We start from the raw sequence: 20,886 nt of genomic DNA, 5'->3' as shown, positions 1-20,886 counted from the left end.
TAATTTAGGATTCATTTCACAAAATGTACCTTCATGAATGCTATTTTGAATCGCTATTTTAAAGAGAGAGAAAAAGGACAAAAGGAAAAATTTTATTTGTTGCCAAACCCCACACTTCAAATAATTTAAGAATTGGTTTATTGGAATAATATAACAGAAGAAGACATTTACTTTGCTTATGCTATGAATTTCATGCATTTTTTTTAATTGATTGAAAATAATTTGTAATACTAAGAAATGGAAATAATTTATTGAATTTAAAAACCAACAATTTAAATTGAATGTTACTACTGAATATGTAGTAACACGCTCCTATAAATTAGCTCCAAGGCTGTATCAGCATGCAACATGCTAGAATCATAAAAAACAACGCAGAATATCTCGCGCTGCAATAAAGCATTGTTTCATTCTTTATTCGATTTTATTTTTTCCGATATTGCGACAAAATTTAAGTTTTATGGAGGGCTTATGAATGTTTCCGGCGTGGCAGACGCACTGCTGTCATCAGCAGAAATTGAAAACCGATTCGGAATTGCCGTTTTCCTTGACGCAGACGCCAGGTAAACAATGGCAACATCCGCTGAATCCGTATGTCACTCCTCCAGCCCGTTGACCCTGCTGCTCTAGCGTGAAAATTGAAAACAGACGATTCGCTTTTGCGGTCAATGGCGCTGCTTCGATGTGCTGGCACAGATACAGCTTGATAAATGGAATTTTTAATCAATTTTAATATTGCATTGCCAATTCAAATAGTCGGGGGTGTCACAGAAAATTTGTCCAAGCTAAAAATTCCAATAGTTCAGGGTCATTTGGCCTAATAAAGCTGTTTTAAAATGTTATCTCTAGTATAGCAAACATTATTCTGCCTGACTAGTTTTTTTTTAAATGTTAATTTTTTTTCAGCATTGTTAAAAATGTCTATCATTAGTCATTTTTATTTTAGTCATCCGGAAACTGTTGATTCATGAAGGGGTCTATTTAATTAAATGTGATTTTTGTTAATGCTGATAAAGAAAATATAATAAGCTTTACCAAAAGAAATTTGGTGAATTAGCTTCAAAGTTTATCACCCATACACACCGTTGCTTTTGTTTTATCTAGGTGGCGTAGATTTCACTATTCTTTTGATGATTTGCTCTCCCTTTTGTTAACTAATTATTACGGCGTATTTCATAATTGGAAAAGAAAACTTCGAGGACGATTCGGAAGGTCTAAGTCTTGAAAGTCTTAGTTTTCAGAGAAAAATAATTCCTTTTTTGGACCACCCTAATGTACATACTTCTTTACTAATACATTTCTTTACTGTACATTTTTGTTGGAAAATATGCGTCTCTTGAAGACCAACCTGCCCTCCTTTGAAGCAGCCAAACATCCCGGCGAGCAAACTACAACTGGGCCGAGATAATGGCGGCCACTGGAGTTTGTTTAGGTTCAAATTGGCACCAAGGCGACCGCCGTCTGCAGGCAACCGGCTCCTCGATGGCCTGGGTATTAAGCCAGGAGACCGCAGAGACCCGAATAGGAGAATAGTTGGCCACCTCTGTAATTTCCCGCAGCAGCCCGGTGGCGAGCTGCTTTTAATTGTCTGGGACTGGAAGCAGGCGAGTAGGGATTCGAGTCGCTGAATGCGTTTTAATTACGTCTTCTTTTGCTCATTTCGCCGCGCATCCTTCCACCCTGTTGCTTTTGTTGCAGATTGTTATTATTTACTTCAGTGCACTCTGGCTAGAATTTTGTGCAAACAGGACAACAGGAAGAGCACGAGGAGCTCTGGGGATAGGACAAATACGCGGGCGCCATAATGAAAAATGGCGACGCGACTTTTTGCGAAAGTTCTCCTTGGGGCTATTGTTGTTGCCCCTGTCTCCCGCAGCTGCTGCACCTGCCACCCATTGTGCGCACTTCATAAATGCGCTCGAAAGGAGCAGGAAATGGTATCGGGAGGAAAGGAAAGGGAACCCAGTCGATCCTTCTGAAGTTTTTCAACTTTATTGCTTGGCTTTCAATTGAATTTTCGAGAAGCAAACACACCCAAGAAATTAACAATTGTTTTTGCATTTTCGCCTGCACGGAGAAAAAAAAATAGTCATCCATCGGGGATATTATTTCTTATCAATTTTGTTCCGTTCTGTGTTCATTAGGGCGGTCCAAAAAATGAAATTCTATTCTCACCCCTTCACATGGTATATTAAAGTAGCAAAAAATGTATGTGAAAAAAAAAAATTTTTTTTTGAGATTTAGACCTTGCGAAACGTCTTTAAAGTTTGCTTTAAAATTACTTATACGACACGTATAACAGCTCGAATTTTGTCGAAAAAAGTCGTTCTCCTATTTCTTGTCTTGTCAAATTATGAACTTCGTTGAAATAATTGGTAAAAAAGGAGAGCAAAACATCAACTTAATTGTTGAAATCTATGCCACCTTGATTAGAAAAACTTTTTGATCGAAGGCAACAGTGCGTATGGGTGATAAACTTTGAAACTTTTGGTATTCCTTGAGTACCACAATGCGCACCGTATAGGCGGGTGAGAGTAGGACCTTACAAATTTCCATACAAATATGGACCGCCCTACTGTTCATATCAAAATTATATGAATTTGTATCATATTAAAATGAAATCTTACCATTTTGTTATGTAAAAATTGATATGAAACAATATCAATCCCATATTGTCCCGTTTTTCTCTCTGTGTGGCGAATAAAATCCAAGTCGACGGCTTCAAGCTGTGCCGGCACACACGCGACTCCTGGCGAGGCACTTCACCACTTTCGCCTGTTGCTCCGGTGTAGTTCAGCGCCAATTGCTTGGAAAATGCAATGAAAGGCGATTTACTTGACTGCGTTGGCACAACAAAGGGGCTTGGGTGCCAGGTGAGGACGGATTACAAGGCATTAGAAGTGGACTCGAGGATGGAGGGTTAAGCCCTTTTCCTCTGACATTGTTTCCATTGAATAATGGCAGGCATTCTGTACTTACGAGACTTTACCCCTTACCTCCACTTGCAGCGAATCTCATCGGCATCGATACGATCCACCACCAGACGCTATCCGGCCAGGAAATCGATCAGATGAACGAGCACCAGCTGGACAAGGTGGCCAACAACGTGAGCGTCTTTTACCGCGTATCGCCGCGCCACAAACTGGAGATAGTGAAGTCCCTGCAGCGCACTGGGAACATAGTCGGGATGACTGGCGACGGTGTGAATGACGGAGTGGCCCTGAAGAAGGCGGACATCGGCATTGCTATGGGCAAAAATGGGACGGATGTGTGCAAGGAGGCGGCCGATATGATTCTGGTCAACGACGACTTCCACACCATCATGTGAGTAGACTTAATGGAGCGTTTAGGGGGGAGATACATATAGAACTGCATTTTTTTAATTTTTTTCGTAATTTTCTTTTTAAACTAATAAGGGGTTGTGCTGGAACTTCGCAACTTGGCATGTTGATTACATTGTTCTTGTATAATAGTAAGCAATTTTTATATTTTTTTATCCTTTAAATTGGCGGCCGTGGGAATCTTTTTGTCAGATTAGAATAAAAAAAGTAGGCCAGCTGCGGATCGTCCACAGGTCGCTGTGTAGATCCGATTTTTATGAAACCAAATATATTTTTTTTAAAGAAATAATGTAGAAAATGTCTAAGCCTAAATTACATAGAATATATTAAAATCTCTGGTTGTGGCACTTTTTCAAATGAAAAAAATTAATTTTTTTCATATTTTTCCTTAAAAAAAAATACTTAAACGTACAAATTTCTACATGAAGTAGGTTCAAACAGTGGTCAGTTTCATTACTAACATTTCTGTAAAAGTAGCATGATGATGGAAGCATTACTTTTTTAGATACACGATCTGCAGATGTGAAAACCATGAAAATTAAATTTTTTTTTTTAAATGTATCTCCCCCTTAATGACCAGTTAATTAGTTAAAAGTCGAGCTTAACTTAACTTTCTTCGCTTACAGCGCCGCCATCGAGGAGGGCAAGGGCATCTTCTACAACATCCGGAACTTTGTGCGCTTTCAGCTGAGCACATCCATAGCCGCCTTGGCCCTCATAGCACTGGCCACGCTGATGGACATTGCCAATCCGCTGAACGCCATGCAGATCCTGTGGATCAACATCATAATGGACGGTCCGCCGGCCCAGTCGTTGGGCGTGGAGCCCGTGGACCATGACGTGCTCAAGCAGAAGCCGCGCAACGTCAAGCAGCCGATGATCACGAAGTCGGTGGTGGTGAATGTTTTGCTCAGCGCCAGCATCATAGTGCTCGGGACGCTGTGGGTCTTTCAGCGCGAGATGGCCGACGGGACGCTGGGCAAGACCAAGCGGGACACGACCATGACCTTCACTTGCTTCGTATTCTTCGACATGTTCAATGCGCTCTCCTGCCGCTCGCAGACGAAGAGCGTCTTCACCATCGGCCTGACCACCAACCGCATGTTCCTGCTGGCCGTCGCCTTCTCGATTATTGGCCAAATGCTGGTCGTCTACTTTCCGCCGCTGCAGATGGTCTTCCAGACGGAGGCCCTGACGCCCTACGACATCTTCTTCCTGGTCTCGCTCACCTCCTCCGTGCTGGTCGTCTCCGAGATAAAGAAGTGGTTCGAGCGCACCATGGAGCGCAAGATGTACAGCACCCGCTCCGAGCTGGACTTTGTATGACAAAACGCAAGCGCTAGAGACGATTTGCATCCAAAAGCCGAGTAAATTAAACTAAACTAACTAAAAAAAAACCCATAAAAAAAGCAAAACTATGCCAAAACAAGCGAGGAGCGCGGAAGCAGAAGCCGGAACAGGATGTGTGTGTTTACTTTTACATTTGACTCGACCAATTAGCGGAGATTTGATAAATCGACAATGTGGGTTTCGACCAGACTGTGGGCGTAACAGGGATTTTCATAGATTTGACGTAAGCTTCCAGGTTGGTTCTTTGCTCTCTCTCTGTTATTTTTGCCTTGTTCTATGATTTGCAAAGAGTTTTGTTTTATTTTAATGTACTGTATTGTGTTTATCATCTAAGTAGACAATTTGTGTGTAGAACTATTCTCTTTGTATGACTTATTTTAAAACAGTTTCCAAAACTATTGATATCTCAGCGTTAAGCGCGTAAAATTCATTAAATTCTCCAATTGGCTGCATGCCTACCCTTGCACCTACTTTCCATTTCCATTCTACGTCTAAGTGCTGCTCTAGTTTTAAATGCTCATCACGCAAATTAAGTCAATTCGAAGTGTTTAATATTTTATAAAAATGTCGGCAAAAACAGTTTAATGTGATATTATTTTAAGCACATAAACCAGATCATCTCACAAGTGGGGGAAGTGCAAATCTTTAATTTATGTTCATTTGCATCTCAGCTTGTGGGGTTAAATATTTTAGTTTTGAAAAATAAAACTTAAACTGTAAAGAAATTGTAAACCATTTCTGATTATTATAGATTTACCTCTTTTTTCCCGCAGCGAAGCAACCGGATCTTAGATGAAGTGATCGGTGTCGTGAATCCGATTAAGTTCAACAGGCAAATGCAGAAAGGATATGAGTAAAACAGGGCAAGGAAAGGACTAAGCAAAGCATGGTGTAGTGAAATAAAACATGGTTTTTTTTTTGGTAATTTTGAAAAATAATTTATTCGGAATTTGAAAAGCAAACAATCAATTTGTGTACCTACCATCAACGCAAATCGAAGCTCTAGCGCGTTAGCAATTAAAAAGATATTTTTACATTGGAACATCAAATGGAGGGTGAAAATCCAATACAATGCATAGTTTTAAATTGAAAAAAAATTCGCAGACAGTTTTTCTTGTTTAGGATAGGATTTGCTATCTATTGTAACAGAGCAATGCACCAAACAAAATGCAAAATTTCACAAAGCAAAGAGCACCGATTACTTAATTGTAAAGTAATTTGTCAAATTACGACCGTCTTTTTATTCTTAAAATAGCTTGAAGCTATGTACTTACCGAAATTCAGTTTCAGAATTATAATAGTGATGCAATACGAGTAAGAAATATACGAAAGCAACGTATCTAGCGAATTGTAATCAAAAGTATGCATCTTATTAGTCAATTAATGCATTTTTAATACATAAAAAGGAATATTTATTAAATTCAATAGAATACCAAGAGAAATCTCAACTATATAATGAAAATCTTTAAATATCATTGACATTCGATTCATATCATAACTCAGAAGGCTTGTAACCCCATTGAAGGCATTTTCACATGTAGAACCGAACAGATTTCACTGATGCACTGGGAGCATATCACATTTTTCGATGGTGTTTGTTTTCTATCAACAAAACTATGAAGGCATTTGTCACATATTTCACAATTTCGTTGAATGGAACTCATTTTCACGCTGCTATTGCAAGTAATGGACCAATCAAGAAATTATTTATTTTATCACACACATTAAGATCAGGCTTAGCTCGTCAGAGACACACTCTCATATATCAAGGCAAGAAAAATACAAAAAAAAAATGAAAAATATAGAAAATTAAATATATAAAAAAAAAAAAAATTGTATTGAAAAAAGCTCGTTCAACACGGCAAGCAATCAAAGGCTCATTAAAATACCCACGCATAAAGACACACTAAAAGTACACAACACATGAAACACACAGGTCTACACCCACTCACATTCACTCACATCTCATCCACAATGGTAACAATAATTAGAAAATTAAGGGTATTTATTAATATGAAAAAGGAAATGAATGTCTGAAGGAAAATAAAAATTGCACCAAATAATATGCATATATTAGTCAAAACAGGTATACACTAATTTATGGAACTAAAAGAAAAACTACTCAAAGTTGTGTATAAGTAAAACCCGCAATCGGTCTTTGCGATATACAATAATCTATAATGTTTGATTATATTAAACGAATTAGTAACCACAGAAATATTCATTACTGTCTATGAATAATACGTGAGCCTCTAATATACCTATGTTAGTGTAAATGTCTAGCAATGCCGGCTAATTCTATGGCACTCAAAATTATGTTCCCTGATTTCATTATCTACTAAATTATAGTTTCAATAGGGTTCGGTTAAATGGAATGTACAAACTAATGGCAAACTTACAAATTCGTAAAGTACTTCTTAGAAAAAGCTTAACCTAAAAAATAACTATAACTATCTGTGCTATTAAATGTAAGCTTTAAGAATATATACACATATAGATAAATACCAGGCGTAAAGCAAATACACTTTCATATTTCGGAAATATTTGGTACTTTCCCCTCCGCACTAGACATTATTTAAATTGCACTTTCATCGTTGTTTTATGGAAGCCACCTCTTAACAATGTCAAAGTAAACAAAAGAATTTACATAATTTAATTTAATTTCGCAAACCGAATAATATTGGACAAAATAGTTTATATAAAATGTATTATGCAACGGTAACAATACTAATATATTTAATATTTATCTGTGGAATATCGCGAAACAAATATTTACTGAATATAATAAACTTTATGTAGTAAATACTTTTGGTGATGAATATCTTTAATTTTCTGAGGAGTAGAGGGATTGGCTTGAACAGAGGGAATTATAACTTTGGTAAGAAGATTTTAGAAGAATTTAGCGCCACATTTTAAAAATGTCGGATGACTATCGATTTATTTCTACGGTCAGTGCTTACACACCCACGTGACGAATTAGAAACACTTGAATTTCTCGAAAACTGTTGATTATAATTGAATGTAACTTGTTTTGTAAATAGTTTATTTAATGAGATAGGTTTTAAGATACAGTGCAACTTGGAAAACGTTCTGTGAAAGGCGTAATAATTATTTTTAAATTAGCTCTGAAATCGAATTTGTGTAGCGGTCGTAGAGGTTCGTGTCACGGCTGGCCATTTGGTTCTTGTACAGGAGTAACTTCTAAATAAATAGCTAGGAAAAAGCTAAATCTGTAAGGAAATGATAACAGAGATGAATAACAGAGTTTTAACTCACAACTGCTAACACAGCTGTTTGACGTCGCGTTAGGACATTTTACTTTCCGCCGTTTGCCCAACTTTTGACTGATCCGATTTATTTATGTGCTTTTTGAGTTAAAAACAATACAAAACGATGTCATTCTTAGCGCAAGGAGTGCGCCAGGTGCTGCGCCAGCTGCCCAAGCAAAGCGTCTCACTAGCAGGTGAGTGGATATGCAATAAATAGCGATGTAAACAATGTGACATAACAAGGGTGCTCACTTTTTGTAGGTGCCATGCGTTCGCTGAGCATTTCGCCGGCTGTGGGGCAGCAAAACAAGCCGGCGACGGAATCGGTGGATATATCCGCCATAGCCAAGGATCAGCAGAAGGAGTGCCAGAACATTTGCGAGCGAATCAACCGCCAGGTGCAGAAGTCCGAGCAGGGACGCCTCTTCGCAGTGGTTCACCTGTGCGGCAAGCAATTCAAAGTAACTCCTGGCGATGTTATCCTGGTGGAGGGCTATTGGCCCCCAACGATAGGCGACGAGATCAGTCTGGACAAGGTCCTTTTGGCCGGCGCCAGGGACTTCACCCTCGTGGGCAGGCCCATTCTGGAGCCCGGACTCATAACCGTGAGGGCCACCGTGGTGGAGAAGACGCTCAGCCACACGAAGACCCACTTCCGCAAGAAGCGCAGGAAGCAGTACATGAGGATCAACTTCCAGCGATCACCGCACACCATGGTCAGGATCAACTCCATCGAACTGACCCGTCCGGTAGACGGGAAGGGCGAGGCGGAGCTCCCGAAGCGCTTGTTTTAGTTTAAAATGCTGTTGATCAAGAAAAATAAACCAAATCTTTGGAAGGTAATTAAGAAATCAAACTGAAAACGTTTATAAAGATTATTTACAGGTGTCTTTAGACGCTAGGGAATATTCCCGAACTTAAGAACTTAATATTTGGAAGGGACTTTATTTATTTGATTCTCCTTGAAATGTATCTCTTAAGTTATATACATTTCCTTTATTATTTTCACATTTTACATAAACAATTTTTAAATCGTTAATATTTACCAAAATAACTTAAGAGTTTATTGACGTAAACTTTTATATTATTAATTCTTTATTATTATTAATTCATAACAGGAAAAAGCGCTTGATCAGTTGCTTAAAAATAGGAAATATGTATTTTATTTTCATAAAACTTAAAATTCTTAAGCCGTGACATTTTCGAGCTATCTGGCAGCGCACATCCAACCATTTTCACCCGTCTGGCAGCCCCTGAAAAATACAACATTTTTCTATCAATCCGGCAACTACTCCGCCAATTTCAAAAACTAAAAATCTTACATTTACTAAACACTTTTCATGCTCACTTTTGCTTTTGATCTTCCAAAGAAAATGCCCTTCTGCCATCGTTTTTTGTTTTTTCCATTACAAATTCCCCTTTCATCTTGATTCAATGACTGTGGCGAGTTCATCACGATGCTCGTCAGTATTTACCCAAAACGGCAACCTAGTTTGAAATATGAATCACCCAACTCCCGACTTTCTGCACCACAACAAAGGCAAGGCGCCGTCTCTAATGAAGCAGCCAGCAGCAACCGCTGCAATTTTAATGACAACCTTTTATCGTCCATGTTGTTGTTGCCATCTTTCATTAAAAGACGTCGGCTGCACCACCACCACCCCAATGGTGCCTTGCACCACCCTGAACCACCCACTCGACGATTTATAAACTGCATGTGAAGCACGGGATGCCTGCTGCTTTCTTTATCAGCAGATGTAAGTTGCTCCCGAGTCGGCGGCTGTCGTATTTGTTTACGCTGCTCTTTCACTTTTCACTAACCAAAGGCGTTTACTTTTTAGCCTTTGCCTGGTAAAGCTTTTGCTTTTCCCTGGCCCCATTATCCCGTTTGGCCTTTCCGGTTTCAGATTTGCTCTGGGGGAAATAAAAAATTTAAGAATCTGTGAGCTTAAAGAGGATCTAGGCTTCCATTACTGCCAAACTATTATTGGCACTTTTTAATTAAATATTTTAGGTGCAAAAACCGAAGTGTTTAATCTGTCTATACAGGCTAATTTTATCTATTTGAACTGATTTTGGCTAGCACTTTTACCCTGGTCACTAGACATCGGATTATAAGCAAAATACCGTTTTTAACGTTCAAATTCAAGCGAACTGAGTTAAGATACAATTATTAAAAACAAAATCAAACATTTTTAAGGCCCCAATCTAATTTGGAATTTAAAAAAACAATTAATCTTTAATCAGAGATCGCTAGAAATCGAATGTTTATAATACCTTTTAATATATATTCCGATGTTTGAACACAGAATACATACAAAATGGAATGTGTACTGCTTAAAATAGGTAGAGCAAAGGGTGTATGTATATTTATGTATAATTCAAACATAATTTAAGTACTTTATTTTTTGATTAATCACTCACTGTTATTTTGCCAACCCATTTAGCTTTAATTCAATGTGATGTCTTCGCCTCAGCGCTCCTGGCGGCATTCGACTTGACACCTTCTAAATAAAATCACTTTCGCTCCATATAAAAATGCCATTAAAAATTATGGTTTCGCATCCGTTTCCCCTTTCCCCAAAAGGAGCCGACGACGTTGATGCGTCTAATGGTGCCACATCAAATTTCGCAAATTGCACAAGCAGCACAAATTCAATTGTCGACACTTCGGGCAAGTTTTGCTCAAATATCCATCACAAAAATGTATATTCCGCTGCACTTTGCCAGCGACAAATCAAATTTCAATATGGAAAAGAGTATGCGGAAAATATAAACACAAATTGAAAGCATTTTGGTGTGACAAAATTTCACCTGACTGCCTGCACTGCTTGCCTCGGCAAGTTTTGGGCATTATACTCCTTCTACTTTTCGGGTTGATTATGTTATTTGCCTAGGAAAATTGCATTTGATGTGCGTTAAGTGACAAAACGGAAATTGCCACCAAGCGGATGCTGGGTTTGTTTGTCTTCTGATGGCGCCCCACGCCCTCCATTCTCCTGTTCCTTCGCAAAACCACCCACCGTGGAAGTCCATCTAAGCCACCACTTTCTGCCAGCCCTCCTCTCTCCCTTTTGGTCGCCGTGAAAATCCCATGTAAATGCGGCTCAAGTTGGTCCAAATTTCCTAAATTTATGCGTAGAAGCGTGTGATGTATGAGGCCCAAAAGGGAGAAGGCAAAAGAAAGGGGGAATGTGGACGCAAGCACTGGAAAAAAATGTATAAATCAGGTTACAAAAAATGTTTTCAATATTTTCTGCAGTAAAAAATAGACTTAAATTTTGAAAGAATTTTAAGAAATCCCATAATTAGTTGGAGTAATTGATTACTCCTGTGATACACAGTATTTTGTTTGATTGAACAACTTATTACATAAGGAGAAAGCTGTAATTAAGTATTATTTTAAAATTAATTAAAAATTCATATGTATTTGTGGAAATTTTTTTTTAAGGTTATACAGAATTCAGCTTTTATTGTCACCCAATTACCTTTTGCTGTCTTTACTATTTTTTAAATAATTGTAAAATCTATTTGTATTTTTTATAGGAAAAGTTTCAAAAAAACGTTAGCATTTTCTCGCCGTGCAACAAGGACGAAGGATACTGTATTATGACCACCCATCCATCATCAGCATCACTCAGTTTTGACATATCATTGAAATCTTATGCCAACGTCGTCATCATCTGTGACGTTTCATTAACCCACCTCCGCCCCCGAGCCCTTCGCACCGCCCATCAATCTGGGGGTGTTGATGGGATGGGCTACGTAGTGGGAGGAATGTGTTAATATCAACAAGCGAAAACTGTGCGAACGCAATCTACCGATTTCCGCTTAACCAAGCCAAACATTGCATTTTTGATTAGACACCGGGCCGACGAGCCCCCAGGCTGGTCAAATCCCAAGAACGAGGATATATCCATTGCCTTCCAAGGGAATGTTTGCAGGGGTGGCTTTTTGATGTGGTTCGGGGGATTTACGGGCGGGAATCCGGGGTGCTACGCGGCGGTTAAGTGGCGAAGTCAGGGGCTCGGGCAATTGATTGTAATTCTTCTTTTATTGGTGTTTTTTAGTCCTCTCTTCGTAATTTTTGTTTTTTTTTTTGCATTGTGTATGGCCTCTACAAATCAATGATTGCTTATAGCGGTTAACTAAATTGATAGCACACAAATGGTATAATTATTGTCAATGTAACATCGTATTTAAAAAAAAAGTGATTTAACATATTCTAAGAAAATTTAATTTTTAAATCCAAAATAAGAATCAAATAATTAAAAAATGGCATAATAAATTGAAAACATAATTAAACTTAAAGAAAATCTCTAATAGAAAGCATTCAGTGAACCATGTTGATTGTAAGCACATTCTATTCTAAATTTGGTTTCTGGATTGAACATCCCATTTATTTCTCCACGCTTTGGGTATTCATCATTTTCTTTCCTTAAACTTTAGGCTCCCCAATCGAAATATTATTTTCGCATTATATCGATCCCAAGCCCAACCCTCGTCTTCATCAATTTGCCTAAAGCATATTACATTCGAATTATAAACTCACATATCATTCTTCGATAAGGGGGATGATGAGGATTTCTGTCACCTAACGCATAACTTGAAAAGTTTTTCTTGAAAATTATGCAAAAATGTGAAAAATGTTGGCTCTGCTCCTTGGGGATATTTTTCAGTTCACTGAATTGTTGTTTGCCATGCCAAAAAAAAGTGATTTCCAACGGCAAGGGTTGTCAAGGATTTTTTTTGTGTGCGAGCTGCCTCTTTGATAACCTGATGGTGATATGACAATCTACTCGTACTCCCCCGCACGTGTCGCAATTCGAATTTAAATAAGTTCGATGAGCAGCAAAGTTCACAAACATTTCGGGGAATGGCTTCCCCACTTCGGTTCTTAATGATGAAATTTCAATAAATGTCATTTGGTCTCGGCAAAGTGTCAACATGGCACCTACCCGCCCCATTTTCATCCTTTTCAGGGGGTGCAACAGCTGTCAGCGCCGCGCTCAATGCGTTAATAATGACAGTTTTCCCAATATTTCTTTTTTATTTTGTTAGGCTAACTAGCCGGGAAATCGACAGAGAATGGCGGACAGGGCACATGACTCTCTGCAGTTCTCGCTTCTGCCTGTTAAATTTAATTACTTTTCCATTGCTCATACGCACTGTGTGTCCGTGCAAAGCCGAGCGCAAACCAGTGTTGCGTGCTTTTTAGCAAGGATGTATCTCAGAAATTTCTGGCAAAAGTGCGAATATAATATTTAAAATTTTACACCGAGAAAAAAACCGTTCTCAACGTTCTTGATTTCAGTATTTCCGTGCTCAAAACTGAGCCAAGAACGGTTTTACTAAAATCAAGAACGAGTGTTCTTGATTTGAGACTACTTTTTTGAAAATAAGTATTCTTGATTTCAGTATAAGTCTTCTTGGATTCAAGAAGAAAAATTCTTGGATTCAAGCATAGGCGTTCTTGGTTTCAAGAATACGCGTTCTTGGTTCCAAGAGTAAATCGTTCTCGGTTTTAATAATTTCTCTCTTACCAAGAAGAACGTATTCTTGGTTTCAAGAAGAAATATTCTTGGATTCAAGCATAGGCGTTCTTGATTTCAAGAATAGGCGTTCTCGATTTCAAGAATGTTCCACTCTTGATCCCAAAAGGAATTTTTTTAGAAAAATTAAAAATGTATATATCCACTTTCGTTGTATTTTATTCATTTTTTATTTATTATTATAGATATTACATAATTATAAATTACTTATAGTCTTATCTTCTCTTCCTGCGTACGTCCAAACTGCAAAGATTTATATATAAATTAAATAACAATAAATAATACAAGTTTAATTATAAATGTACATACTTGCGTAATTCGCCAAGCGAACAGCTTCTCTCCTTGTCAATGAACTCCAGGCATTCATAATTCACTCCAGCGCCTAAAAATATAGTTAAAGTAATTTTTCACATTATTTTTTAAAACGGAACCTTTTAAAATTCAATAAAAGAAAATGCACACACACATGTACATAAAAACTTAGCACGTGCACATCTGCACACATATGTATACATACATAGATGCATTTAGCGTGGCGTCACTTTTTTTCATAACCGTGTAAGTACATGATCTAAGAAATTCACTTCCACAAGCATTGACATAAGCACACATATATTAGCTAATTATCACTATTATTGTTATTATTTTACCACTAATTTTATTATTTAATACTTACGTTCGAGAAATGGCAGCGCATTCAAAAGATTTAGTTCTTCTAGAAGGTTTTTTAAAATTGTGTCGTCAGCGTCTATCATACTGGCTTCACTTCTTCAATTACTCCGCTTCACTGGCCGAAAAAACAACGAGCATTTGACGAGAGCCGAAGTGAACTTCGGTTGCTTGCCGAAAAATTCCAGAGAGAATGTCTCTCTCATTTTTAATCTCTCTCATTTTTTTTCATCTCTGAGACGAAGTTGAGAACAATTTCAAGAATGCTTGGGGACGATTTCAATAGTGTTCATGCTTGATAAACGAAATCGAGAATGATGTATTCTCAAAAAGCCAGATCAAAAATGCTTTTATTCTTGATTTCAAGAACGTTTGTGCTAAAAAAAGTGAGAAGACAAAATACTGAAATCAAGAAGATTCGTTCTTGGTTTTTTCGTTCTCAAGTTTTCTCAGTGTATAAAGGTGATTGGAAAACTTTCTGGAATGTAAGATACTATTTTAAACACGTATTAGTTTTTTTATTTCATTTATCAGCAGTAAGAAAATGCTTGTAACAAAATCTAAATTTCTAAAATTCCCTTATTTGTTGAAATAAAACTTAATTGATTTTTTAAAACATTTCTCATATTTATTTTTCAACTCCTGAACAATTTTTTTTATAAATATAAATTTGTGTGTTATTTTCACTCAAAATAATAATACAAATTATATTGCCAGTTAGATTTCTCAGATCAAAATATATGTATAGACCGCCAACTCTGGCCAAATGTCACAGAGAAGCTGCACTGAGTGCGAAGTTGTGATTGAAAATCGTTGAAATTTGCATGTTACACGAAGAAATTGCCAACTGCGTTTGTCACACCCCTCTCACTGATTGCAAACGGCGACTATTCGAATGGTCCCCGGTGGTCTGGGACACCACGTCCTCATCATCATCAATAGTTGACTGTTTCATAGCCAGTTGGCGGCGTTTGTCACAATGGCATTTAATATTTGGACACTGGCACATCCCATCGGTGTCCCTTCAGGAAATTGTTGGTCGTGACAAAATATTTGATCAGGTTTTCGTGCACATCCTGGTGGCTTTATACGCCGATTTGAGGTTGAACTTGTAAGCAGTACAATCGCAAATTGAAATCAGCACATACAAAACGACATACCTCTTAAATTTGAGTGGATTTTATTTAAATTTTTTTTGTTTCTTAAACCAAAATAATATTTAAAGTACATTAAATTATAATTATTTTAATCAAGGCTTTATAAAATAGAAAAAAGTTCAAGTTATATAGTTTCAAAATAAATATAAAAAAAATATCGAGATTTTCAGGTAGGTGGGTACGATTATTACATATTGCCAAGGTTTTGTAATTTTTAATTATGATTATTATTATGTTTATTATTTTACAAAAATGTAGTTCGAGTATTAATGAATATATTTCAATCAACTTAAACTTCTTTTTGTTTGTTTTTCAATAGCTTTTAATAGAAAACTAATAATATAAATTGTGAATTACTTGACATTTGAATAGTGGTCTGGGATTCATTTAAATATAACTGTATTAATCTCTAGCTTCCTTTTAATTGTTGAACTTGTGCTTTTAGCGAGTCAAGAGGTTAGAACCAAAATTGGCTTTTGGCCCTCCACCAGCAGCTGCACAGCGATGGATTCAATTCTTTCCATAAAACCAATGTTAATCTCAAATGGGTATCTGGTATCAGTCTGCATAATGACTTCACTGAACTGTTTTTTGTAGTCCCGGACTTCTCTGGTCAATCTATTAACCTGGCGCTCCACTTCAAGGAGCCGTCGATCGAAAGATGTCAGTGGTCTTTTGCGAAATTTAGCCTGAATTATTCGAATCCTGCGACTTTTAATCTGAAACAAGTTGTTAAAGTTAGCGTGCCTCAAAAGATGATCAACAAACTTACCATCTTCTTTGTGTATTTAGTCCGAGCTGCCATTATATTTCTCAATATAGGAATATTGCGAGAAAAGCCAGCCATTAATTTGGTTTCGCACTTTTGGGGTTTTTCAACACTGATGTTAGAGAGTATCGACACACTATCGATATGCATTTGTCAGAGATGGGACTGAATTAAACTTAATTAAATGTTAAGTACAAAAATGATAGCAGTTATTAAGAAAAAAACTCCTCAATTATGCGGTTACTTGAAATGGGATGAATATTACTCTTGCCTATAAAATGTTTGCGAAATTGCGATTCTCAGATTATTTAGCACGGCGCAGTTTACTTTTTCTAAAAACTACGTTTTTTATAAGATTTTAATTTTTTACTTGTTAAAAACCATGTTTGAAATATTTAGTAAACAATTAGTAAAAAGCAGGGACTGGCTTAAATTTTATTTTAAAAAATACATTTTCACGATGATTTTATGATTTTTAAAGTGAAACTTAAGGAATATTTGTAATTCAAAGCTTCAAGTTCATTTGAAAGGATTCTGTGGTTAAACTAAATTTAAAGAAAATGTTTATTTCCGCATAATAAAGCAAAAAACAATTTTTTTGGGTCATAACTATAATGGGTAACTAAAATAACAACGGCAGTTTTCCGTTCCTGTTTCTCTTTGATTCCTTGTGGGAAAAAACCCAAGAAACCCCTTAATTGTATTAAACTTAAAATATTATTATTTTTTAAATCACTATATTAAATAGGTCTAGGGATTAGTGCTAAAAACTTTAGAAAGCGTTAAATGCCGCTTTCCTGGCGCAATTTAAGTTCTCCTGAATTTAATGCATCATTATCCATTATGTGATCAAACTTGGCAACAGATTTCCATAATGGCTATTTCATTGGTCAGTCAGCGGCAGATCCACAGGCCATCCTTTATGGCTGGTGGCCATAAACCATTCCGCCTACTCTTCACGTTTTACTTGCGGTTTTTGGGCGATTTTCAAAGCCCTTCTCTGCCCAACTGCGGACTTCCACTTCCGGCTGTTGGGTCGTGTGTGAAATATTAAAATTCAATTAAAATGGCGTTAATTCCAGCAGTAGCATCAGCATCAGCGGCAGAGAACGAATGTCCGATGCCTGCGTCTGTCATAATTGTCAACTCTTGGGAGCCTGATCCGCAGGACAAGCAGCATGTCCTTTGGCATAATGATGCTCATCAACGGACAGGTTGCCATCACGTCCGGAAGTCCCTCCGTCCGGCTGTTTTGTGTCCACATCTCAATGGCATCAATGGCCGCCGCTGATTTCCTCTGCACAACTCCCCCTTTTTTCTGACATCTCTCCCGTTTTTGTTCTGCCGCATGCAAATTGCACTTCAGACATCCATTTATCATCGACGCATCAGCACCAGAATCGGAATCAGCAGTCAGCCAGAGTCCAGTCAACGATAATGGTTAATTAATAAATATTTCCCTCGAGCTGGGTCCGATTGAGGCATAAAAAAGGATCCTTTTGATATAGAAATTGTATGGAATTGGCTTTTGCCTCATTCATTCAAGTTGGCCCAGGCCCTTGGGCCCGTTTTCATTTGGCGTTCAACTGTTAAGCCATTGACCCACTCGTTTTAACTGGTCAACTGTTGAGTCTAGACTGGACTGGGGATTTTTTAATATGATGATTTTGATATAATGTAGATTTGAAAATCTGACAATCTATTAAAAAGTTATGAGCAACCCCTTAGCTGTGTAACGGGTACAGTCGAAATACTCGACTATAGCGTTTTCTCTTGTTTTATTCTAGTTCGTTCTCCCCAATTAAAACCATAAGTAAAAATTCAGCTCCAATCATCGCAAACGTGAAAAAGTATGAATGTAAGAAGTGTGATAACTTGTGTCCAATCAAAATAATGGGCAAAGAAACGTTGAAAAAAATAAGAAATTAACAATACATAATTCTACGAGTTAAACAGAAGAATCTTGACCCTCATTCAAGCGACAAAGCGGTAAGCGATACCAAAAACATTGATTGCTGATCATGAATAAACTGAGTGAAATTTCAAAAAAAGTTATTTCAGAATTGAAATTAAAAGACAATGGGCTTTAAGGCATATTTACATTTACATATTTTACATGGTGGTAGAAAGGTAAATTGACTTTAAAATTGTTAATCATAGTAATGGGTATCTAATGGTCGAGTCATCCGACTAAGCGTTTTTCTTGTTTCGTACTTATCTGCTGAATAAGTATATATATATTATATATATTGTCACTCAATCTTTTCTTTTAATGTTTACCTATATAGACGTCGCTGTGGGTTTCGAATGTTGACCTGATTGAGTTTAGATTGAATTTAAACAGTAATGTATGTACTCCAGTTCTGCATGCACTGATAAGGAGATGGTATAAAATAAGCTTGAACTGCTCCCACTAAGCCAGACAACAGCAAAATGGTGAATAAATTGGTTCAATCTCTTTTGGTTCTTGCCAGTTTTAAATTAGGATTTTCCTGCGATAAATGTGCCCCAGGAACATTAAATGGTAAGCACAAACAAAAATTAATTATTTAATTTCTGAACCCATATCCTAAGGAAACACAAATATCTACGCTATCAACTCGTCACCCTTCGTCAAGATCAATGAAGGTTTCTATTACTTTGGGCAGGAAAAGGTAAATTGGTTTAGAGCCTACGAGTCCTGTCGCAAGTTAGGTTCCGAACTGGTGACCTTCGAAACCCCCGAGGAGTTTGAGGCCGTTTCTGGGTACTTGAAAGACAGGGGAGAACGCTCGGATCACTGGACATCCGGAAACGATCTGGGACACCATGGGACTCACAATTGGTTTACCAATGCTCAACCCGTTAGCATAAATCGTTGGGCCCCCAAGCAACCCAACAATTCAGGCGGAAACCAACGTTGCATACACATGGGTTACATATACGACTACTCTACGGACTTTCAGCTAAATGATCGTCGCTGCAGAGATCATAAGAATAGTTCAATGAAATACGTGTGCGAGATTATGATGCGTGCACCTCCGTCATTTGTTGTAGGAAAGTAGAACCCATTGTAATCAATATCAATCAATAGTCTGAAATAATTTTGTCAAAAAAGTTTAAATACATTCATATAAAATGGTATTCCAATGTCTAAATTAAAAATTTGTTTAATACATTTAGGTGAAAAGTTTGCACAGTAATTTTGTCTTGTAAAATTTACTTTTTTGGAGATCTGATCCTTGAAATCAGAAAAAGTTCGACTCATATAATTCATGTATTTCATATAATTCAGCTTTAATCAAGTACCAAATTGTAAAGAATATTTAAATGTATTGACAATTTGCCACTCAAGACTCGAGTTGCTTAACTCATCTTAGATTTCCCAGCTTTCGAAAAATGCAATCCAAATAAATCGCAAAGCATCTTAACCCTTATTCCTTTTTTTTGCGTTCCTAACTTTATTCAGACAGAAAGCTTCAGGCTTTAAGGATTTCCCTTTGCGGATACCGAATCGCGTTCAATATTAGTTGTATATTGTGTGCTTAAGCAGCCCTTCAAGTACCCTTCGTCTGTTTGATTAGGCATTCCGGCTGCCGAATAAATACCAATAAACGAAGGCGCAGAAGGGGGATTCCAGGTGTCAACTGTACACAGCAACACCCACTTGAATTGTTTCGGGGGCAAAGGGAAAATGGAAGTGGGAGTTGCCGACTCGAGTCAATATTTGATGTCGTAGCTGAAAGTTTCACTAACAACTTTTCGGATTCCTTTCTTTTCTCCCTATTTTGCCGTGTCTGTCTCCTTTGTCGGAGGTCAAGTTATTGGCTGGTGTTTGTTCAATTTTTAAATTTTATTTCCACATAGTTTTCGGAGTGGAAGTTGAGTTTCGCAACGAAACCTCCTGTGGAACGCCTCATTGATTGCCCATTTAGAACCGCAAAATTTAATTTATCTGCCATCAGTTGATGTTCTTGCGGTTTGCCAATACACAGGCACAGCCCAAATGATATCGAAAGAAGGTTCCATATATAAGTATATATATATATATAAACGTATCTAAAGCCCCTCACCAGGTTTGTGGCCCTTTGTTTGGTGTAACCCATGTCAAAATTGTACAACAGTTCGGTTTTTTTTTGCTTGTTGCTGGTTTTCTGATAACATTTGGCTGGGTAGTCATGTGTGATTGTCTGAGTGTGTGTGTGTTTAAGATATCATCTGTCTCTGACGATACCACGCAGTCCCCATGGACCCCGGAACACCGGAACCCCGAGTCCCGGAACCCAGAAACCGAACCCCAAACCCAAATCCCAATCCCACCCCCTCCGCAATCGAAGGACGTCAGGCACTTCCGTTGGCTGCCATTGCCACCTGCTGTTTGACACCTAAATTCGCTTATTGTTGCCTGCTTTGGATTTACTTTTATGAACTTGTCCGCTCATAGGGGAAATCTATATCTATACACTCATAAAAAACGTAAAGTAAAGTAAAACAAGCATTTGAAAAATAAACAACTAGTGGTACTATCAAAAAGCATACTTGATAAACTTTAAAATCTAACCCAGTAAATTTTACAAGAACTGTGCGAATATCAAAACTCTAATTGGTTACTTACAAATTTGCATATATTTTATTCTAAAATTAACATTTTGTACTACGTTGTATTTGACTTCAATTGTGTTTAGTATTGCTACAAAGTAGTTCACTATGGTTTTTGAAAAAGCGTCCTATAGAAAAAAGTCTAAGATTTGTATACTCAATTATAACTTATAATAAAACCAAATAAAATAAGCATATCACTTT

General features: G+C 37.4%; 3 protein-coding genes across 8 annotated transcripts in view; all 3 read left to right on the top strand.

Moving 5' to 3' along the window:
• The window catches only part of SPoCk (secretory pathway calcium atpase), a 43,270-nt gene extending 35,777 nt beyond the window's left edge, over positions 1-7,493 (top strand). For 4 of the 6 annotated variants that reach the window (XR_011418459.1, XR_011418461.1, XR_011418463.1 and 1 more), the window contains 3 exons: positions 3,006-3,321; positions 3,965-4,923; positions 5,462-7,493. Coding sequence is in view for 1 of the 6 variants with exons in the window: in XM_017142430.3 (XP_016997919.2) it covers positions 3,006-3,321; positions 3,965-4,664 (1,016 nt within the window). In the remaining 5 variants the exon portion in view is untranslated. Of the gene's footprint in view, positions 1-3,005; positions 3,322-3,964; positions 5,421-5,461 lie in introns of those variants that run through there. The other 2 variants (XR_011418460.1, XM_017142430.3) reach the window with 2 other exon arrangements.
• A 483-nt stretch (positions 7,494-7,976) lies between these two features.
• On the top strand, positions 7,977-8,813 carry mRpL21 (mitochondrial ribosomal protein L21). The gene is made up of 2 exons (XM_017142418.3): positions 7,977-8,151; positions 8,219-8,813. Exons 1-2 carry the CDS (start codon positions 8,082-8,084, stop codon positions 8,749-8,751), a joined length of 603 nt encoding a protein of 200 aa, XP_016997907.2. The 5' UTR covers positions 7,977-8,081; the 3' UTR covers positions 8,752-8,813.
• Positions 8,814-18,397: 9,584 nt separating this feature from the next.
• LOC108057942 (C-type lectin 37Da-like) lies at positions 18,398-19,211 on the top strand. Its single transcript, XM_070214657.1, has 2 exons — positions 18,398-18,628; positions 18,679-19,211. The coding sequence occupies exons 1-2, from the start codon at positions 18,538-18,540 to the stop codon at positions 19,146-19,148; spliced, it is 561 nt and encodes a 186-aa protein (XP_070070758.1). The 5' UTR covers positions 18,398-18,537; the 3' UTR covers positions 19,149-19,211.
• Positions 19,212-20,886: the final 1,675 nt, after the last annotated feature.

This window comes from Drosophila takahashii, chromosome 3L, assembly GCF_030179915.1.
Source record: "Drosophila takahashii strain IR98-3 E-12201 chromosome 3L, DtakHiC1v2, whole genome shotgun sequence".
NCBI lineage: Eukaryota > Metazoa > Arthropoda > Insecta > Diptera > Drosophilidae > Drosophila > Drosophila takahashii.
Note: the sequence above shows the minus strand (reverse complement) of the source record. Positions and strands in the feature narration are given on the sequence as shown.